Source organism: Tursiops truncatus, chromosome 10 (assembly GCF_011762595.2).
Source record: "Tursiops truncatus isolate mTurTru1 chromosome 10, mTurTru1.mat.Y, whole genome shotgun sequence".
NCBI classification, from domain to species: Eukaryota; Metazoa; Chordata; class Mammalia; order Artiodactyla; family Delphinidae; genus Tursiops; species Tursiops truncatus.
In genome coordinates, this window is record NC_047043.1 from 64610037 (window position 1) to 64629309 (window position 19273).

General features: G+C 52.9%; 2 protein-coding genes across 9 annotated transcripts; one reads left to right on the forward strand and one right to left on the reverse strand.

The window, feature by feature from the left end:
* The first annotated feature begins 4118 nt into the window (after positions 1 to 4118).
* On the forward strand, positions 4119 to 6323 carry INKA1 (inka box actin regulator 1). Its single transcript, XM_033864987.2, has 2 exons — positions 4119 to 4737; positions 5482 to 6323. Exons 1-2 carry the CDS (start codon positions 4525 to 4527, stop codon positions 6280 to 6282), a joined length of 1014 nt encoding a protein of 337 aa, XP_033720878.1. The 5' UTR covers positions 4119 to 4524; the 3' UTR covers positions 6283 to 6323.
* Positions 6324 to 6497: 174 nt separating this feature from the next.
* UBA7 (ubiquitin like modifier activating enzyme 7) lies at positions 6498 to 19273 on the reverse strand. Of its 8 annotated transcripts, none has more exons than XM_073811131.1 (24): positions 19138 to 19273; positions 14801 to 14969; positions 14567 to 14701; positions 14351 to 14457; positions 13943 to 14033; positions 13707 to 13842; positions 13409 to 13506; positions 13169 to 13315; positions 12572 to 12754; positions 12283 to 12390; positions 12046 to 12126; positions 11813 to 11968; positions 11554 to 11719; positions 11269 to 11474; positions 11106 to 11170; positions 10831 to 11014; positions 10683 to 10757; positions 10245 to 10428; positions 9635 to 9717; positions 9267 to 9353; positions 8984 to 9175; positions 7346 to 7438; positions 7170 to 7270; positions 6498 to 6712 (listed from the first exon to the last, which is right to left on the reverse strand). In XM_073811131.1, the coding sequence occupies exons 2-24, from the start codon at positions 14945 to 14947 to the stop codon at positions 6583 to 6585; spliced, it is 2955 nt and encodes a 984-aa protein (XP_073667232.1). In that variant the 5' UTR covers positions 14948 to 14969; positions 19138 to 19273; the 3' UTR covers positions 6498 to 6582. The 8 variants fall into 8 exon arrangements, 7 of the variants coding, with proteins under 7 accessions (XP_073667232.1, XP_033720871.1, XP_033720873.1 ...); XM_033864980.2 differs by lacking the exon at positions 19138 to 19273 and adding an exon at positions 15054 to 15185; XM_033864982.2 differs by lacking the exons at positions 13169 to 13315; positions 19138 to 19273 and adding an exon at positions 15054 to 15185.

Genomic DNA, 19273 nt, shown 5'->3' on the forward strand with positions numbered 1-19273 from the left:
TGCTGATGCAGGGGACACGGGTTCGTGACCCGGTCTGGGAAGATCTCACATGCCGCGGAGCGGCTGGGCCCGTGAGCCATGGCCGCTGAGCCTGCGCATCTGGAGCCTGTGCTCCACAACAGGAGAGGCCGCAACAGTGAGAGGCCCACGTACCACAAAAAAAAAAAAAAAAAAGCAAAAATGAAAAAGAAGTTACAATGGAAACTACAGAAATACAAAGCATCCTAAGAGACTACTACAAGCAACTCTATGCCAATAAAATGGACAAGCTGGAAGAAATGGACAAATTCTTAGAAAGGTATAACCTTCCAAGACTGAACCAAGAAGAAATAGAAAATATGAACAGACAAATCACAAGTAATGAAATTGAAACTGTGATTAAAAATCTTCCAACAAACAAAAGTCCAGGACCAGATGGCTTCACAGGTGAATTCTATCAAACATTTAAAGAGCCAACACCCATCCTTCTCAAACTCTTCCAAAAAATTGCAGAGGAAGGAACACTCCCAAACTCATTCTACAAGGCCACCATTACCCTGATACCAAAACCAGACAAAGATACTACAAAAAAAGAAAATTATAGACCAATATCACTGATGAATATAGATGCAAAAATCCTCAACAAAATACTAGCAAACAGAATCCAACAACACATGAAAAGGATCATACACTATGATCAAGTGGGATTTATCCCAGGGATGCAAGCGTTCTTCAATATATGCAAATCAATCAATGTGATACACCATATTAACAAATTGAAGAAGAAAAACCATATGATCATCTCAATAGATGCAGAAAAACCTTTTGACAAAATTCAACACCCATTTATGATAAAAACTCTCCAGAAGGTGGGCATAGAGGGAACGTACCTCAACATAATAAAGGCCATATACGACAGACCCACAGCAAACATCATTCTCAATGGTGAAAAACTGAAAGCATTTCCTCTAAGATCAGGAACAAGACAAGGATGTCCATTCACACCACTATTATTCAACATAGTTTTGGAAGTCCTAGCCATGGCAATCAGAGAAGAAAAAGAAACAAAAGGAATACAAATTGGAAAAGAAGAAGTAAAACTGTCACTGTTTGCAGATGACATGATACTATACATAGAGAATCCTAAAGATGCCACCAGAAAACTGATCGGTGAATCAGCTGATCAATGAATTTGGTAAAGTTGCAGGATACAAAATTAATGCACAGAGATCTCTTGCATTCCTATACACTAACAATGAAAGATCAGAAAGAGAAATTAAGGAAACAATCCCATTCACCACTGCAACAAAAAGAATAAAATACCTAGGAATAAACCTACCTAAGGAGGTAAAATCCTGTACTCAGAAAACTATAAGACACTGATGAAAGAAATCAAAGATGACACAAACAGATGGGGAGATATACCATGTTCTTGGATTGGAAGAATCAATGTTGTGAAAATGACTATACTACCCAAAGCAATCTACAGATTCAATGCAATCCCTATCAAATTACCAGTGGCATTTTTTACAGAACTAGAACCAAAAAATCTTAAAATTTGTATGAGACACAAAAGACCCCGAATAGCCAAAGCAGTCTTGAGGGAAAAAAACGGAGCTGGAGGAATCAGACTCCCTGACTTCAGACTATACTACAAAGCTACAGTAATCAAGACAATATGGTACTGGCACAAAAACAGAAGTATAGATCAATGGAACAGGATAGAAAGCCCAGAAATAAACCCACGCACCTATGGTCAACTAATCTATCACAAAGGAGGCAAGGATATACAATGGAGAAAAGACAATCACTTTAATAAGTGATGCTGGGAAAACTGGACAGGTACATGTAAAAGAATGAAATTAGAACACTCCCTAACACCCTACACAAAAATAAACTCAAAATGGATTAGAGACATAAATGTAAGACTGGACACTATAAAACTCTCAGAGGAAAACATAGGAAGAACACTCTTTGACATAAATCACAGCAAGATCTTTTTTCATCCACCTCCTAGAGTAATGGAAATACAAACAAAAATAAACAAATGGGACCTAATGAAACTTCAAAGCTTTTGGAAAGCAAAGGAAACTACAAACAAGACGAAAAGACAACCCTCAGAATGGGAGAAAATACTTGCAAACGAATCAATGGACAAAGGATTAATCTCCAAAATGTATAAACAGCTCATGCAGCTCAATATTAAAAAAACAAACAACCCAATCAAAATATGGGCAGAAGACCTAAATAGACATTTCTCCAAAGAAGACATACAGATGGGCAAGAAGCACATGAAAAGCTGCTCAACATCACTAATTATTAGAGAAATGCAAATCAAAACTACAATGAGGTATCAGCTCACACCAGTTAGAATGGGCATCATCAGAAAAATCTACGAACAACAAATGCTGGAGAGGGTGTGGAGAAAAGGGAACCCTCTTGCACTGTTGGTGGGAATGTAAATTGATTCAGCCACTATGGACAACAGTATGGAGGTTCCTTAAAAAACTAAAAATAGAATTACCGTATGACCCAGCAATCCCACTACTGGGCATATACCCAGAGAAAACCATAATTCAAAAAGACACATGCACCCCAATGTTCATTGCAGCACCATTTACAATAGCCAGGTCATGGAAGCAACCTAAATGCCCATCGACAGATGAATGGATAAAGATGACGTGGTACATACATACAATGGAATACTACTCAGCCATAAAAAGAAATGAATTTGGGTCATTTGTAGAGACATGGATGGATCTAGAGACTCTCATACGGAGTGAAGTAAGTCAGAAAGAGAAAAACAAATATCGTGTATTAACACATATATGGGGAACCTAGAAAAATGGTACAGATGAACCAGTTTGCAGGGCAGAAATGGAGACACAGAGGTAGAGAACAAACATATGGACACCAAGGGGGGAAAGTGGTGGGGTGGGGGTGGGGGGATGGGATGAATTGGGAAATTGGGATTGATACATATACACTAATATGTATAAAGTAGATAACTAATAAGAACCTGCTGTGTAAAAAAATAAATAAAATTCAAAAAATATATAAGTGAAAATAAAAATAAAAGCATTGCTTAATTAATGACTTCTCTTTTGGAAAAAAAGAAAAAATACCATCCACTCACTTTGCCTCCCAGATCCAAAGCTTCAGTCCTGATCTCTCTCCCAGGCAGCAGAGTCACACACCCAGTGGCTGACCCCGCATCTCCTCTTAGATGCCTAACAGGCATCTTAAGGGTCACATGTCCACAAATGATCATTTGATTTTCGTCTCCAAGCCCACTCTTCTCCAGTCTTGCTTGGATTGATTCATGGCCATTCCATCCAATCAGTTGTTCAGGCCAGAAATCTAGGAGTCATGCTTCATGCTTCTCTTTCTCTTCCCATACTCATGCATCAGCAAGGCTTGATTTTTAACTCCAAAACATTCCCCCAAGGGACCTCTTTCTTTGCAGCCCAGGTGATGCTCAAAAGCCCCCATTGCTCCCCATCACACCAAGAACAAAACCCCTTATTCCTTTCTAAGACTGCTAGGAGCCTGGTTTTGCTGACCTCTTCACTCCCCCAACTACCACCATCAGAGATATCTAAGTCTTCTTTATGTTATGTCCTGTCTAGCTCCTGTCCTCTCAGGGCCTGTACCTGGCTGATCCCACCACCTAGAATGCCCCTCTTCTTGATCTCCCCTTGATGGCTCATCCAGATCCCATACAGAATGCCACCTCCTCTGAGAGTCCCCTCTCCCAACCTGGCCCGTTGCCCTCATTCCCTGGTATTTTTCTGTCTACAGACTTGTCTAGTTTGTCTCCAGTTAGTCTGTGTCCTTGAACCTAGCCTCCGACTATGGAGCGGGCTCAGGGAAGGTGGGTCAGAGAGCCCCGCCGTAGCCCCTTGTACTCAGCCCGCATGTGGTCTGGGGCAGAGGGGATGGGAGTGTCGCCGCGGGAATCGCAGCTAACCAGGCGCTGCCCACTAGAGGGCAGCCCTGCTTAGCTAGGCCGAGATGAGGGGCAGATAGGGCGGGGTCTGAGCCTTGGCCGAGGCTCCTCCCCGGTGCTGCAAAGAGGTTCGGCGTTCCCGGAGTCCTCTGAGGGGCCGGACCCCTCCCATGACTTCCAGGGACTGTCAAGGCCGGCTACAGGAGCGGATTCAGTGGGTCGAACCGCGAGTGGGCCACATCAGTGCCGAATCCGACGATTGGGGGCGCTCTGCCCGCCCAAGGGCGCAGCCGGGGAACCCGCGCGGGAGGGACCACAACTCTATCCTGGGAAAAATGGGGAAGCTGAGGCTACCGCAAGGCAGCGACTTGTCCTGGGTCATGCAGCGAACCCGGAGTCAGCTCAACGGCCCGGGTAGTCAGGGGCCGGACGCGGCCCAGCTTCCAGCTATAGTCCCGCCCCTCCCCCCAGAGCTGCTGTGGAGTTGGTAGTGGGTGTCCGGCTCACCCACCCGGCAGAGTCCGGGGGGCGGGGCCACATCAGCCCCGCCCCAGCCCCATTGGCTGCGGCGCTAGGGGCGGGGCCGGGGCTGCCAGATGTTGGGGCGGCAGCGACGGCGGGAGCTAGGGAGAGGGAGGAGCCGCGGAGCCAGGCGGAGGGTAAGGGCGCCGCTGGACGGCCCGCGGGGCCCTCTCCGCATCCCTCTGGCTGGAGTTCGAAGAGGAACTGGCAGGCCTGGCGGGGGCTCCGGAACGGGCATGCACAGTGCTCGGCTTGACAGTTTCCTGGGCCAGCTCCGCTGGGAACTGGTGAGGCTTGGGAGCGGGTGTGGCTTGTGAGGACGTGTGTGGGGTGCTCGGCTGCCTTCCTGCCCGAACGGCACTCGGGTGGGGGGCTCTCCCGAGTGCCCATCCAAGACAGGATGGGGGCGGGGCGACGCAGATGACCCAGATGGCCCGCGTCGGGTTTCGGACGGTTGGAAGCTGTGCTGGGCATCAAGTAACAGCCGCCCAGCTGGCCGTGCTGCCGGCGCGGCGGAGGAAGTTGGTGGGAGAAACTTCTTGTGGGGCGGAGCAGGGGGCTGTGAGGGACTAAAGAGGTGTGGCGCTGCTATGGATGCCCCCTATTCCAGGCTGGCCTGTACCTCTGTCCTCTATACCCCACCTGGCAGGTGCTCTATTCTTCTCTGAAAGACGCTGCGGGCTTTGGGGAGCTGAATCCCTCAAGAGTCACAGGATGCCCCCCCCAGCCCTGAGCAGGACTTATTTCCCAATGCAGGCCCGCAACCCTGCCTCCCGCCCTGGTGGCGGGTACCGACTTGCCCGGCGCTGCGTGCTGCAGCCTGCCGGACTGCCACCAGGTCGGCCGATGGGAGCCACACGAGCTTCGTGTGCCAACGCCCCATGCCGGCCCTGTGCCCACTAGAGGCTTTGCTGCCTAGGCCTGCAGGCCAATCCAGCCCTCCTGGGCCTTCTGTTTTGGAATTGGCCTGACCAGGCAGACAGGGGTGACAAGCACTGCTCCTTCGACTTCTGCCCTCTCTTCTTCCACAGCTGTGTGGCCGGGACACAGACTCACCCCCAATGCCTGGCCCCCTTCCAGAACCCCCCAAACCTGGCCCAGGCATGCGGCTCAAGCACCGGCTCAGGGCCTCAGATGCCTTGGAAGAGGACTCAGCCTGTGGTGTGGAGGAAGAGGAGGAAGAAGCTGTGGTGACAGGAGACAGGGGTGCAGCCTTGGGAGGCCCCAGGGAGCATGCCCTAGACTGGGACTCTGGCTTCTCAGAGGTGTCAGGCAGCACATGGAGAGAGGAAGAGCTGCCTGTACTCCAGCATCCAGCACCCTCAGCATGGCCCCCCCGTAGACAGCGCCTCTCGGCCAGTGGCATCCCCCTGCCTGGCAGAGCTCCTGCGGCCAGTGTACCACCTGCCCACCGACCACGGCCCAAGTCCACCCCAGACGCCTGCCTGGAGCACTGGCAGGGGCTGGAAGCTGAGGACTGGACAGCAGCCCTACTTAGCAGAGGTCGTAGTCGCCAGCCCCTGGTGCTGGGAGACAACTGTTTTGCTGACTTGGTGCACAACTGGATGGAGCTGCCCGAGGCAGCAGGTGAGGGGGACAATGGGGGTGGGCCCCGTGCCCGTGCTCGGCCCCCCCAGTTCCTGCTTGGCCTCTCTGAGCAGCTGCGGCGCCAGCTGGCCAGGGCACGCCGGGCAGCAGTGGCAGGAAAGCGACTGTCATGCCCACCTCGCCCGGAACCCGAACTGCCTGCAGATGTCTCACGCTTTGCAGCCCTCATGAGTTGCCGCAGTCGCCAGCCCATCATCTGCAATGATGTTGTCAGCTACCTCTGACCCTGCCCTCCAGCCTGGGACAATAAAGGCCTTTCTCTGCACTGTCCTGGTTCCATACCCCTGAGGCTCCAGGAGGCAGCCTCAGTCCTGCAAGGCACAACTCAGGCAGGCGAATCTAAAGAGCCTTTTCCCTCCCTGCAGGGGTCCCTGTCATGTCCGTGTCACACCCCATGTGTCTGCCCCGTGTTCCATCATCCATCCTGTCCACTTACACCTTCCTTCAACAAGCATTTATTAAGCGCCTACTGTAGGCTTGGGATGCATGGCTCAACAGAACTGGGTGGTGGGGCTGCTGCCTTGTCACAGCTTGTAGTGCAAGGGTGGGAAGGTAACGTCCTCCTTCTCACCCTCATAGCTGAGCTCCAATACCAGCACCCGCTGCCCAGGCTTAGGCACCTGGCGTGTCACCTCCAGCACCAGATCCGTCACCCTGGTGGCATGGGGGGAAGAGGGGTGGGGAGATTGGGTAGGTGAGCAGTGGCAGGCAGAGAGTGTCCTGGCATGGACTATAGGGTGTTGGCGGGCCATAAGGAGCCCAAGCCAGGAGCAGGAGCAGCCCAAGACAGGAAACATCTGAAACTATTTTAAGAGCGGCTGGCGGGGTGGGCAGGAGGCAGGAAGCTGTGAGTCCTCTGGGAGTGGGCCGTGAAAGGGGAGCTGAGCAGGGCGTGAGCTGGTGGGGCTGGCCAAGCAGGCAGCTCCTAGAGGCCCCTCCTCAGGCTCTTGGCCCTCACCCCGCCCCCAGCCCATTTGCTGGCTCCATTTGGCAAAAGAAAACTTCAGGAAGGTGTGAGGGGCCCAAATGGGATTGGGAAGAGGAAAGGCTGCTTGTCCCCCACCTCCAACCTCCAGGGACAGAATGAGGTTAAAGCCAGGTGTGGGCTCACCTGCGGGACAGGTGCTGGTCCTGCTTTTCAGGAGACCATCCTGCCGAGTAGAGTAGGGCCTTCCCGTGCAGCAGCATCCTCACCCTCAGCCCATTTAGTTTCTAGAGAGAGACAGGTTAGGTTCCAGCTGGGCCAGGCTGGGCCAGGCCTGGGGGAAGGGCAGGAATGGGGCACACCTGGACATGGGCCAGCAGTGACTCCAGGGTCCTCTCGGGCTGCCCAGCAGGCACTTCCAGGCGGTCCCAACAGGTCCACTTCCAGTGATGGAACTGGGGGGCGGTAGTGGGGAGGAGTGAGAAGCTTCTTACACACACACCCTCCCCCTACCCCAGTTACCAATAGCTTATGGCCCCTTTCCTAGGGGAGGAGCTGGACTAGAGGCAGGAAGGAGAAGCCAGTGGGTGGGGGTGGAAGGTGGGATCTGGGCCCAGAATCTCAACACCCTCCCCGCCCATGCTGGGGCCAGCACAGGAAATGGGGATACGGGGCCCCCACAGAGGGAAACAGGCGATCCATCACACAGTCGTGTGTGTGTGTGTGTGTGTGTGTGTGTTGTTGGGGGGAGCAATGCTTCCTGAGGAAGCGGGAGCAGGGCTGCTGCAGTCTCTGATAAAACTGCTTGTTCCTCAAATGCAAGGCTGGATGCTGGGGGTGGGGTAAATCCTGTCCCCTAATCCTTTACCACCAGGGCCTTGGACTACTCATGGACACATGGCAAGAGGCACAGTGACTCTAGCAGGAACACAGTCCACAGAGGACTCCTCTTCCTGTCCCTTTGTTCCTTCCTTATTTCTGGAGTCTTGGGGTTCTGGTACCCAGAGCTGAGGGCATAAGGGTGGCAGGCAGCCAGGCACCAAGACAGGAGGAGTTCTGCCAGCTCCCCAGAAAACACAGTGGGGTCAAGCTGAGACGAGGCCAGAGGTGAGATGGGGGACCCTTCCCCTCCCCCTCCTCCATGGACAAAGGCAGCTTGTGTTCTAGCTAGAGGAGGGGCCCCTCACAAAGGGGCTCTGTGTGCTGTGCCCTGAGGGACCCCAGGGCTGCTCAGCAAAAGCCCAGTGCTGGCCCATGACCTCTCCCCTCTCCCGTGGTGAGGGAATTCTCTCTGTACCCTCTCCTCTGCCCTAAGGAAATGCCAACTATTGCAGAGCCTGGGCACACAGCCAGGGGCATTCATAGCCCTACACTTGAAGGAACACACATGTACACAAGCCCACATGTGTACTCACATGCACACACACGCAAGCCCACATTGTGAAAGAGCCCTGCAGTCCCATCTGGCACACAGATGTGCAAGCATGCTCCCTCCATGCCCACACACCACAGGGCCAGGGATGCCCAGACCAGTGTGCACTCACACCTGTGACATGAATGCACACATCCCCACAGGGCTGCACACCCCACACCCGTGGTGGTGAGCTCAGTGCCCTTTAACTCAGGTCGAGGGGGCGGGCCAGGATCCCCATGCTTTGCAGGCCGATATTAGGCTCTGTTTGGGGCTAGGGCCCTAGTCCCCTCTCCCCCTCAGGGGCACTTCTGGGAAGGAGGGAACTGCGGGGGATGTCTGGCTCCACTAATGAGTTAAAGCTGCAGCTCCCCCAGACCCTGACTGTTGGGGGGTGGGGGTGGCTGACGGCTGCTTCCTGTGTCTGACAGGTCCCAGCCTGGCTTTGCAGCAGGGAGGCGACTGGAGGGAGTCTTGATGACTCCCCCAGAGTCTGGGTCCTGATCAGAGCCTGAAGCTGAAGTAGGGCCTGTTTGGGTAGGTGCAGGGAAAACTCAGGTCTGGTATGGGTGGGGTGTCAAGGGCTCACCTTCTGGATGGCTGGGGCGTGAGGTACCCAGCGGCTAAAGTAGTTTTCAGCCAGGTTCAGGTAGCTGTGGCGAAAGGCACTGCGGGGCCGTGGGCTGCCCACCACCTTATACAGCTCCAGGCCCACCAGGCCAGCCACAGCTGCCGTAGTAGTGGCAATGGCTGGGGTAATCTGGCCCACAATTCGCTTCGTCTGCCAAGGACAGGAGATTTGGTCTGGGCCCAAGGCATAAGGCTAGGGTTTGACCCCCACCTCCAGGCCTGAGCCCCAAGGGGCAGGGTACCTTGGTGCGGTCGGCTGGTGGGATCCCATAATTCTGAGCTCGCAGGCTCGCCGCTGCCGCCACAAAATCCACATGGAAATCATTGTCCTGTGAGGCCCAAGGCACAGTAGTAATTAGCATTGTCCCAGTGCCCCTCACCTCGGCCGACCCTGTGCCACTGCACAGCTCTTCACGCAATTCGGTGGGGTGGATGCTTATATCTCCCCACTTAACAGATAAGGAGGCTGAGGCTCGGGGAAGCTGAGCTGCTTCTGGGGTCCTTCTGGGAGGAAAACTCAGGCCAAGGGGCTTCAAAGCTACCTTCTTAGCTCTTGACCTTCCCCAACAACCTCTCTAGCCCGGCCCTTCACCCCCACTTGGGCTCCCACCTTCTCAAATGTCAAGGGTTCCAGGGGAGGGCCCACAGTCCAGATTTCCAGGGCTTCATGCAGTTGCTTCGACTGCTCAGGGCCTGTCAGGAGAAGGGGGTGTTGGGGCAGTCCTTAGTCCCCATGTCCTGCGCTCCTCTGGAGCCTGCTGCCTATCCTTGGTCCCTGCCAAGCCTATCACTTACCACTTTCAGGGAGACCCCTTGATGGATGGTGCAGTCTCCTGTCTAGCAGCCCCAGCCCTCACTTGTGTGTGTGTATGTGTGTGTGTGTGCGCCCATGCACACCTATGTGACTCTGTTCTCATCTGGGGGCCACAGCTAGTTGCTCCCACGGTTTGTGTTTTTTTGTTTGTTTTTTGTTTTTGTTTTCTTTGGCTGAGAGTCTGCCAAAGGAATGGGGGTGGGGTGGGGGTGGGGTAGGCAGCAGGGAGAGGACCTACTGAGGGGCCAGAGGATGAACCCAAGGCTACAGAGAAGCAAGGTCAGAGGGCCTGAGAGGTATTGAGTTGGCTTCAGGGCCCCCAGACCCTGTCTTCTTTCTGCAGCACAGGCTGAGGAGGGTCAGGCCTTTGGGTGACAGCACGGGGGGCCAGGGTCAGGGACCTCACCAAACTCAGCATAAGCCGAAGCCAGCTCCAGGTCACTAGAAAAAATGGGGGCTAAGTCCTGGGGGTCAGGCAATGGCTGCAACTTCAGCAGTCGCCTGAGCGCAGTCTGGTCCCGTGAGCCAGGCAGCCCATGCATCTGGGCATACAGGTTGGCAGCCGCCAGCACGTAGAGGAGATGCGTGTCCTGCAATGAGACCAAGAGCATGGGTGGCTGCATGGGCTTGAGCGAGCTTGTGTGGGTGCATGGGGTGGGGGTCACCGCCCATTTGTGGATCTGTTTTGAGTGCCTGCTTCTGCCTCCCATTTGGACACCCACATGTGCACAAACATGGCTCTCTCCCTCTCAGCATCTGTGCATCTCTACAAAATATAGAGGTGCCCATCTCCGCTCTGAGGGGTCATATTCCCATCTCAGGGCCGCCAAGGGACTCCACTCACTTGGCTGGCGTCAAACTCCAAGGGCCGGGGACACTGTTTGGGACCCGACCAGAAAAGAGTTCCATTCTCTAGCACCTAGGGAAATGGAGGCTGCTGGGCTCAGTCGGGCCACCCTGAGCCCTCAGCCTCCTGACCCCTAGCCACCCACTTTGTCGGGTGGGAAGCGGCTCAGCAGCTGTGTGATGCCATAATGGAAGCAGAGTTGCCACTGGCCAAGGGCCCAAAGCACGCAGTCTCGCCAGGTCTGTGGACGCTGTCTCAGGACACCCAGCACCACCTGCTGCACGGTCAGCACCTGTGACTCATCCAAGTGTGCCAGAGACGTGAGTGCCCTGCGGACAGAGGAGAAGGTCTGAGGCTAAGCCCTAAGCCTCTTGGTGTTAGGGAGCCTGGACTCCCATTCACCCTTGTTGGCGGTCTTACTGTTGGTGGCAGTTGATGGTCTCGGCAGACAGATGGAAAAGTCCTTCAAACTCATCCCGGGCCCACTGTGAGGGGAGGGAGGAACCATGAGGTGCCGGTTGGCAAAGGGGTCTGCAGCTGAGGACTGAGCCAGGTGGGTAGGAGTCTCTGGGGTTCTTCTCACCTGCAAGGTGTGCTCGGTTGTGCTGGGGAAGTGCCGCACGGTGCAGACAGGGTAGGAGGCATCCTCAGAAGCTGCAGCGGAGGCGGGGGCTCTGTAGTCCTCAGTCACGTGTGGTATGAACACACAAGCACTGCCCAAGGTGCCCTTTGTGCCCGCCTCCAGTAGTGGCTTCAGATAGTGGGTGCAGCGAGCAGCCACATAGCGCCCTAGCGAAGGGGGCAGAGGGTCAGAAGTGGGGCTGGCACAGCCTCAGACAAAGGGTGAGTTCTAGGCTTGAGCACTCACGGGCCTGGAAACTGTCCAGGGCAGCAGCCACGCCATCCACACTGGAGAAGAAGTTGTCCCCATAGATGTGCTCTGTAGTAAGATCCAGCTGGTAGGTGAGCGGGGTCACCTGCAAGTCTGAGTTCAGGCGGCGAGCGGCCTCTGCAGCCACCTCCGCCTTTGGCCTCTGAGAAGAAAGCAGGAAGACGTTGGGTGGGGGAAGGGTCGCATTGTGGGAGGACAGTCCAGGACACGGGTGTGGGGCTAGGTCAGCACTCACACCAAAGTCCTGAGGCCTGAAGAGAAACTGCCGGCTGAGGTTGGAGCGCTCCACATGGTCCATGTCAGCAACAGTCACGCCCCCACTGCCGCCAGCACCCAGGCCCACTAGGGCAAAGCCTTTGAGCAGCTCACAGCCGATAGCGCCAGCACCCACCTGCCAGCAGGAGCAACCTTAGCCAGAGGGCCAGGACTTGCCCTTCCACATACTCCCAACCTCATGACATAGCTCACCAGGAGGTAGCGCTGGTGGCTCAGCTTCTCCTGAAAACCAGCCCCAAACACTGCAATTTGCCCGTCATAGCGGCAGTCTCTCTAGGGGACACAGACAGGGGTCAGTGATGGCCACTGGCCTGTGCTGCATCTCCCTCCTGCACCCAGTTTTCCAGGTCAGGATCTCGGGACCGTGCTTCCTCTTTCCCCCCAGTCCTGAGTTTGGATAAGGCTTGCACCCCTACCCCAGGTTCTCACCGGTGCATAGTCCTCAGGATTGGGAAAGGGCTCCTCATCTTCTGGAAGGCAATCAAGGGCATCAAAGTACAGCCACTGGTCCAGGGGCATAAACTTCTTGGAGACTGCCTAGAAGTCAGCACTTCAGTCTGGGGACTCTTCCCACCTCCTAATCCCCTCAGATCCTGGCTGAGGGCTGCACCCAGGTTGGTGAAACCCCCAGGGTCACTATCTGGTGTTGGGCACCCTGTGGCACCCACACCGACCTCTGCACCCTTCCCAGCCCCGCCCTGCCTCTACCTGTACCCACCTTCAGCACTTCCTGAGCAGCCACTGCACCCAGCACAGCTGCCATGGGGCTCAAGCCACCAGCACTGCTCAGGGCAACTCTCCGCACCAGAGCCTTATCCAGCTGCTCTTCCAAAGGCTCTCCTTCTGTCCCCTTCAGTGATTCCAGGGCCTGGGCTAGGTCCACCACCATCTCTGCATCAACCTATCGGGTAGAACTCCGTCGGTAAAGCAGCCCCAGCTTGAGCTCCACTCCCCATTTGAAACCTTCAGGCAGCCATCCACCCTGTTCCACAGAAGAGGAAGCAGAAGACTGAGTGGGAGGGTCCCACTAGTGGATGCCCGGTGCCAGACAATGGCCCTGGAGGCTTCCCCAACCTGGAGGCACCTTCCAGGCCAGATCTTAGGGGTTAGGAGTAGCATGGGTCCCCAGGCTTTGTGCTTGGCCCTTTCATGGACCCAGCCTCTGGTCTACAGATACTGTGTACCATCTCCTTTATATGAGCGGGGAACTGCTTCTGGATTCAGTCTTGGATCTGTAAGACAGTCATTGTTGCCTCCTGGTAGGTGAGGCCCCGTTAAGACAGAGGCTGGAGGGAGGGGCATCGGGGCCACTCACAGGATCCCAGGGCTTAGGAGGGCGGCCATGGAGCTGCTGAAACTTGTGCAGTGCATGGAAGGCCTGATGCAGGCAGTGGGCACGGTGAACTTCCTGGGGACTCTGGGCCACAACACGGGGCTGAAACAGGGCTGTGTCCAGGGGCTCCTGCAGGGGGCACTCGGTTCACATTCATGTCCAGAACACTGTGGGTCCCTCGAGGTGCCCAAGCTCCCCAACCTCAGATGCACTTGAACTCACGTGGCTCACAGTCTTGGGTCTCTTGACCTCAGTGACAGCCCCACCACGCAAGTAATGAGAGAAAGTTGTTGTGTCCCCAATCTCCAAGGTCCCATCTCCTGGGGGAGATTGAGCCTGGTCAGTATGCCCTCTGAACCTGAGTAGTTCCCCACACCCCATCCTGTCTTGCATCTACATTCTTGATGTTGCTCCACCCTGAGGAAGGGGAAGGGAGAACTTATCTCCAAGGACCAGGCTGTGTCCACCCCCAGTGGGGACCTGGGCACTGAGCCTGGAGTTGGAGTGGGGTTGACTTAACTCTGCACGTGGAGAGGCCGAGGAGCACAGCCGTTGAGCTCCACCATGCCCTCAATGCCTGAGAAAGTCACCAAATCCCCATTGTTGAAGCGGTGGGCATCAGCCTCTTCTCTCAGAGTGAGAATGCCAGGGGAGCCCTGGATAAGAGGTGGCTTGCTCAGGGCTGCCTGTCCCTGCTTTCCACAGGCTCTGGCAGCCCCTCCTTAGTAGGTGAGCACCCCCCACATTAGCACCCACCTGGGAGATGTGCTGGATGGCAGCCACCAAGGGTTCTGCCTCTGTAGGGTCCTGCACAGTGAAGTCCTCACCAAAGTCACAGAACAACTGCCTGTGGTGGGGTGGGAGGGGTCACTGAGATGGCTCAGTTGTTAACTGCCACATTTGTGGTGAAGGGTGACGTACACTAGGGCAAGCCCAGAGGAATCGGGAAAAGAATGCTGGGAGAGGCTTGAAGGATTTACTGGATCAAGTCTGGAGGCTGGGGTAGAGGAAGCACACAAATGGGACTGGGGACTGTATAATCAAGAGGGGATGCCGGGACAGGCCTGAGGTTGGGTGGAGGGGATCTGGAGCAAGCCTGGAGCTGGGGACAGCACTGGGACCAGTTGCTGCCTGTGATGTGGCAGGCTAGGTAAGCCATCTCACCCCACGAGGCCTCGGGTGTCAGCCACCAAAAAGCAGACTCCGTGTTTATGGCAGATGGTGCCCACCTTCAGCTGCTCCTGTAGCTCCGAGGCAGTCAGCACCACCACCTGGGTGGACCTCATGATCAGCAGGGCCAGAACCACTTCAAGCCCACCCTGCTGCTAAAGGCTGGAGGGGGACACTGGGCTGGCCTGGAGAGTAGGGCTGGGAGGGCACCTGGAAGTCCAGCAGCAGGTCCTCGGTGATGTCACCTGTGTGGATGCACACCTGAACAGCTCCATTGAGCTTAGCCAGAAGTTCTTGAGATGCCTCAGCCCTGCTCCTTCCCAAGTCCTGCTCTGAGAGGAAGAACTAAAGAGAGACCCAGTCTGGCTTTAGCAAGGAGTTTTCTCTTGGGCCCTCTCCCCAAGGGCTATGGTCTGGAAACCCATAGCCCCCCAGGACCCTCACCTGGGCAGACAGGTCAGACCAACAGGTAGGGTGGGGATCATGAAGAGTGAGGCTGCCCACGCCCATCAGGACCAGGTTTTTGGCCACCTCAGCCCCCACGCCCTGCAGGCCTGACAGTAGCACCTTGGCTCTCTGAATCCTCTGCATGGCTGGCAAGCCCAGCACATACCTGTGGGTGGGAAGTAAGAGGGCAGGCGATTGGAGATCAGAAGTCAGAAGGCCACCCCGCTCTCCTCCCCACCTCGGGCCTCACAGCTGCCGCGAGTATAGCTCTTCATCCAGCAACTTGGAGGTCTCCAAGACATCCATCCTGAGGCCTGGGGCCGGAAAACAGGCTGCAGCGCTTACAGATAGGGTCTCTGCGTGGCAGGTAGTGCCAGCAGGAGCCAGTGCAAACAGGCACTAAGGCTAAGGAGTGAAGGACACTGCTAGTCACAGCTTTCTTCCTGGTTCCTCTGTCATTTCGGGGGGGAAAGCAAAAGTGAAAGTGAAACTAGACTGAGCAGGCTCCTGGTCCTGCCTCCAGCCTGTCCAGCACAGCCTAGCCAGGCAAGGAAGAGTTCTGGCAGCTCTAGGGCACTGGTAAGGTAAGACAGAATTCCTGGATCTGTTCCCCCTCTGGGAGAGCAGGTATTTCTCTTGAGGGAGGGGGCAGGGCCATAGGAGGGATCCATGCGGTCTCCTGTAGCTCCCTAGATGTCCTGAACCTCAGGCCCCTATCCCCCTCAGGGGCCCCTGCCTGGATGGGCTTCCTGCCCACAGAGTACCAGTGGGAACTCCCTTGTCCTGAGCACTCACCTGGTCTCCTAACCACACACAGAGACTTAGAGACCCTAGAGGGCAGAGCCAGTCCCATCCCAGAGGCTGTGAGAGCTTATGGATTATGTTGTCCCACATCCAGGGTTTAAACTACAGACTTGGGGTGGAGCCTAACATCTTTGAGAGCACCTGTGTGCCCCTGCGCCATCTCCTCAGGGATCAGGGATTCCCCTCTGCCCACAGCTGCCTGGTCAGGACAGTCGGCAGCTCTAGGTGGCCTGTCAGGATCTCTCACTGATGAGTGCCAGGACTCAAAGAGGGTTCTCAGTCTCTGAGTGCCAGCCCTGAGAGTGGGAGGCATGGGGCAGCCATGATCACGTGTCCTTATTTGTCATTTAAACTTTTATTTTGAAATAATTATAGACTCAGAGGAAGCTGCAAAAATAGAAAGGAGAGATCCTGTGTACCCTTCACCCACAGATGTCCCCTTCTGCCTTCTTAGGAACTTGGGGCCAGTTCTTTAGAGGATGGACCACAGCTCCCCACAAAAGTCCACAATAGCTAAACCAGGTGCTATCATAAATTCTTTTTTTAAAATTGAGGTAAAATCCATACAAAATTAAAATAACCATTTTAAAGTATACAATGTAGTGGCATTTAGTGTATTGACTATGTTGTGCAACCACAATCTCTCTCTAGTTTCAAGACTTCATCACCCACTGAAAAACACCACAACCATGTTAAATAATTGCTACCCATCCCACATCCCACATCTCACCCCCTGGCAAACACTTATATGCTTTCTGTCGCTAGGCATTTGCCCATTCTGGATATTTTATATAAAAGGAATCATACAAAATGTGACCTTTGGTATCTGTTTTCCTTCACTTAATCTTTTTGAGGTTAATCCAAATTGTAGCATGTATCGGTACATCATTCCTTTTTATGGCTGAATAATATTCCATCAGAGGCATATATCACAATTTGTTATCCAGTCACCTGTTGACATTTGAGTTGTTTATGCCTTTTGGATATTATGAATTGTGCTACTACGATTGTTCTTGGACAAGTATTTGAGTACTTGTTTTCAATTCTTTGGGGTATATGTCTAGGAGTAGAATTGCTGGGTCACATGGTAATTCTATGTTTAATTTTTTGACAGACCAAAAAGCTATTTTCCACAAGCAATGTACAGAAATGATCTCCATATCATGGCCAAACTGGTTTTCCTTTTTTTTTTTTTTTCAAATTATATCCATCCTAGAGGGTGTAAAGTAGTAGGTAATTGTGGGTTTTTTTTTTTTCATTCAGTGAACATTTATTGGCTGTGTTATACGTACTAGGTACAGAAACCAGGGCCAGATTCTTAAGTAAGTGGTATCTTCAAATAGATACCAAAAGGCATTTGATGAAATTCAACATCCATTCCTGATTTTTTTTAACTCTTATTAAAATAGAAGTAGATATTTTTTAAAATTGTGGTTTTAACCATTTTTAAATGTACAATTCGGTGGCATTAAGTACATTCACAATATTGTGTAACCATCACCACTATTTCCAGAACTTTTTCTTTATCCCAAAGAGAAATACTGTATCCATTGAAAAGTAACTCTTCAACAATCTTAGATCCCCTGTTTCCCTGGAGCTTCTATTCTATTTTGTCTCTATGACTTTCCCTATTCTAGGTACCTAATGTAGGTGGAATTATAAAGTATTTGCCCTTTTGTGTCTCATTTATTTCACTTAGCATACCTTTTCAACATTCATCTAGGTTGTAGCATGTATCAGAATTTCGGTCCTTTTTTTTATTGTGATAAAATATGCATAAAATGAAATTTACCATTTTAACATCTTTAAATGTACGGTTCAGTAGCATTAAAGACATTCACATTGTTGTGCCACCATCACCACCATTCATCTCCAGAACTTCATCCTCCTAAACTGAAACTCTCAACCCATTAAATAATAACTTCCCATTCCCTCCTTCCCCACCCGTGGCAACAGCCATTCTACTTTCTGTCTCTATGAATTTGACTACTCTAGGTTTCTCATATAAATGGAATTATACAGTATTTGTCCTCTGTCCCTGGATTATTTCACTTAGCTTAATGTCTTCAAGGTTCATCTATGTTATAGCATGTTTCAGAATTTTTTAAAAGGCTGAGTAATATTCCATTGTATGTACAGACCCAGAGTCTTGTAGTTTTCCCTCACAGAGATCTTGTACATATTTTGTTAGATTTATACCTAAATATTTGTTTTCTTTTTTCTTCTTCTTTTTTGGTGCTGAAGTAAATGGTATTGGGTTTTTAATTTTAGTTGTTGGGACTTCCCTGGTGGTCCAGTGGCTAAGACTCCATGTTCCCAATGCAGGGGGCCCAGTTTCAATCCCTGGTCAGGGAACTACATCCCACGTGCCACAACTAAGAGTTTGCATGCCACAACGAAGATCCCATGTGCTGCAACTAAGACCTGATGCAGCCAAATAAACATTTAAAAAAAAATTAAAAATAATTTGAATTGTTCATTACTGATCTATAAGAAAGCTATCAGCCAGCCACCGCACCCTTAACTTGATGCTACACTTCCCCTCACTAACTGTCCCCGTCTCAAGGCAGCACCAGAGGGGTCCAACCCCCATAACCAAGAGCGTCACTTCCTCCCCAAGAAGCCCGAGGCTCCTCCACACCTGCTGGAGAGCAGCTGGGCACTCTCAGCCTGAAGCATTCTCCCCTGTGCCAGGTCCATGCTGGGATCTGCAGAAACAGGTGAACTCCCATCCAGTAGTGAGAGAGGAAAGTTTAGGGGTCCTCATCCAAGCTAGAAGTTCAAAGGGAAGTCTTCTGGGAGAAAGTGCTTTTGAAGCTAAGATGCAGAGGCTAGCAATCTGTCTGGCAGAGTTGAAAGGTGAAGAGGGGGGTGTCACTGGTCATTTGTTGTGCTTGCTGTGAGTTCCCTGTGTGTCTAAACCCTAGTTCACCCATTTGCTTTCCTGCTTATGGCCTTTGCACTGTGCCCAGGTTAGAGACTGTGGACAAAGCTGAGGTGATGTCACTCTTGCTACAGTCTCCCTGTGCCCTATGAGAGGGCAAATGCCTAAGCGTGAAGCTGCTGGGTCTGGGTCTAGGTGAAGGTCCCGCTTTAGAAAATCATGCCAGACAGTTCTCCAAAGTGAGGGCAAATTTACACTCCCAGAGTCACGAAGAAAAGACTCTATCTTTTTTATTTCACGAAGAAATCTGGCCCCCCTCCTCTCCCTACCACCATCCCCCATTCCCCGCCCTGCTTGGTCCAGGCCAACAGCAAGTCAGAGAGACAGGCAGAAGCTTGGGCAGGCTGAGGCTGCCTGAGAAGCCTCCAGCACTTTGGTCCTTACAGTCAACAAAAAACCCTGGTCTGGAGGACCAGAAGCAGCCCAGCCACATCCGATCATGGCTATAAATGGGAGCCTGGAATACGGAGCAAACCCTGCTGGCAGGAACAGTGAGCTGATCACATCAGCTCTCACAGGGAGACCCAGTATGATGGGGGGTGGGGCAGTGTGTGTGTGCAGGAAAACCACAGTTTCTGGGCCTCACCTTCACCCCCATCTTCTTGTTTATCCTTGTCCTCAGGGCTGGTCCTAGAAGAGGGGCCATGCCCCGCAAACCATCTGCCGAGCCAGTCCGCAGTCCTCGGCCTATAAGTCAGAGGCATGTATCTGGCCACTGATCA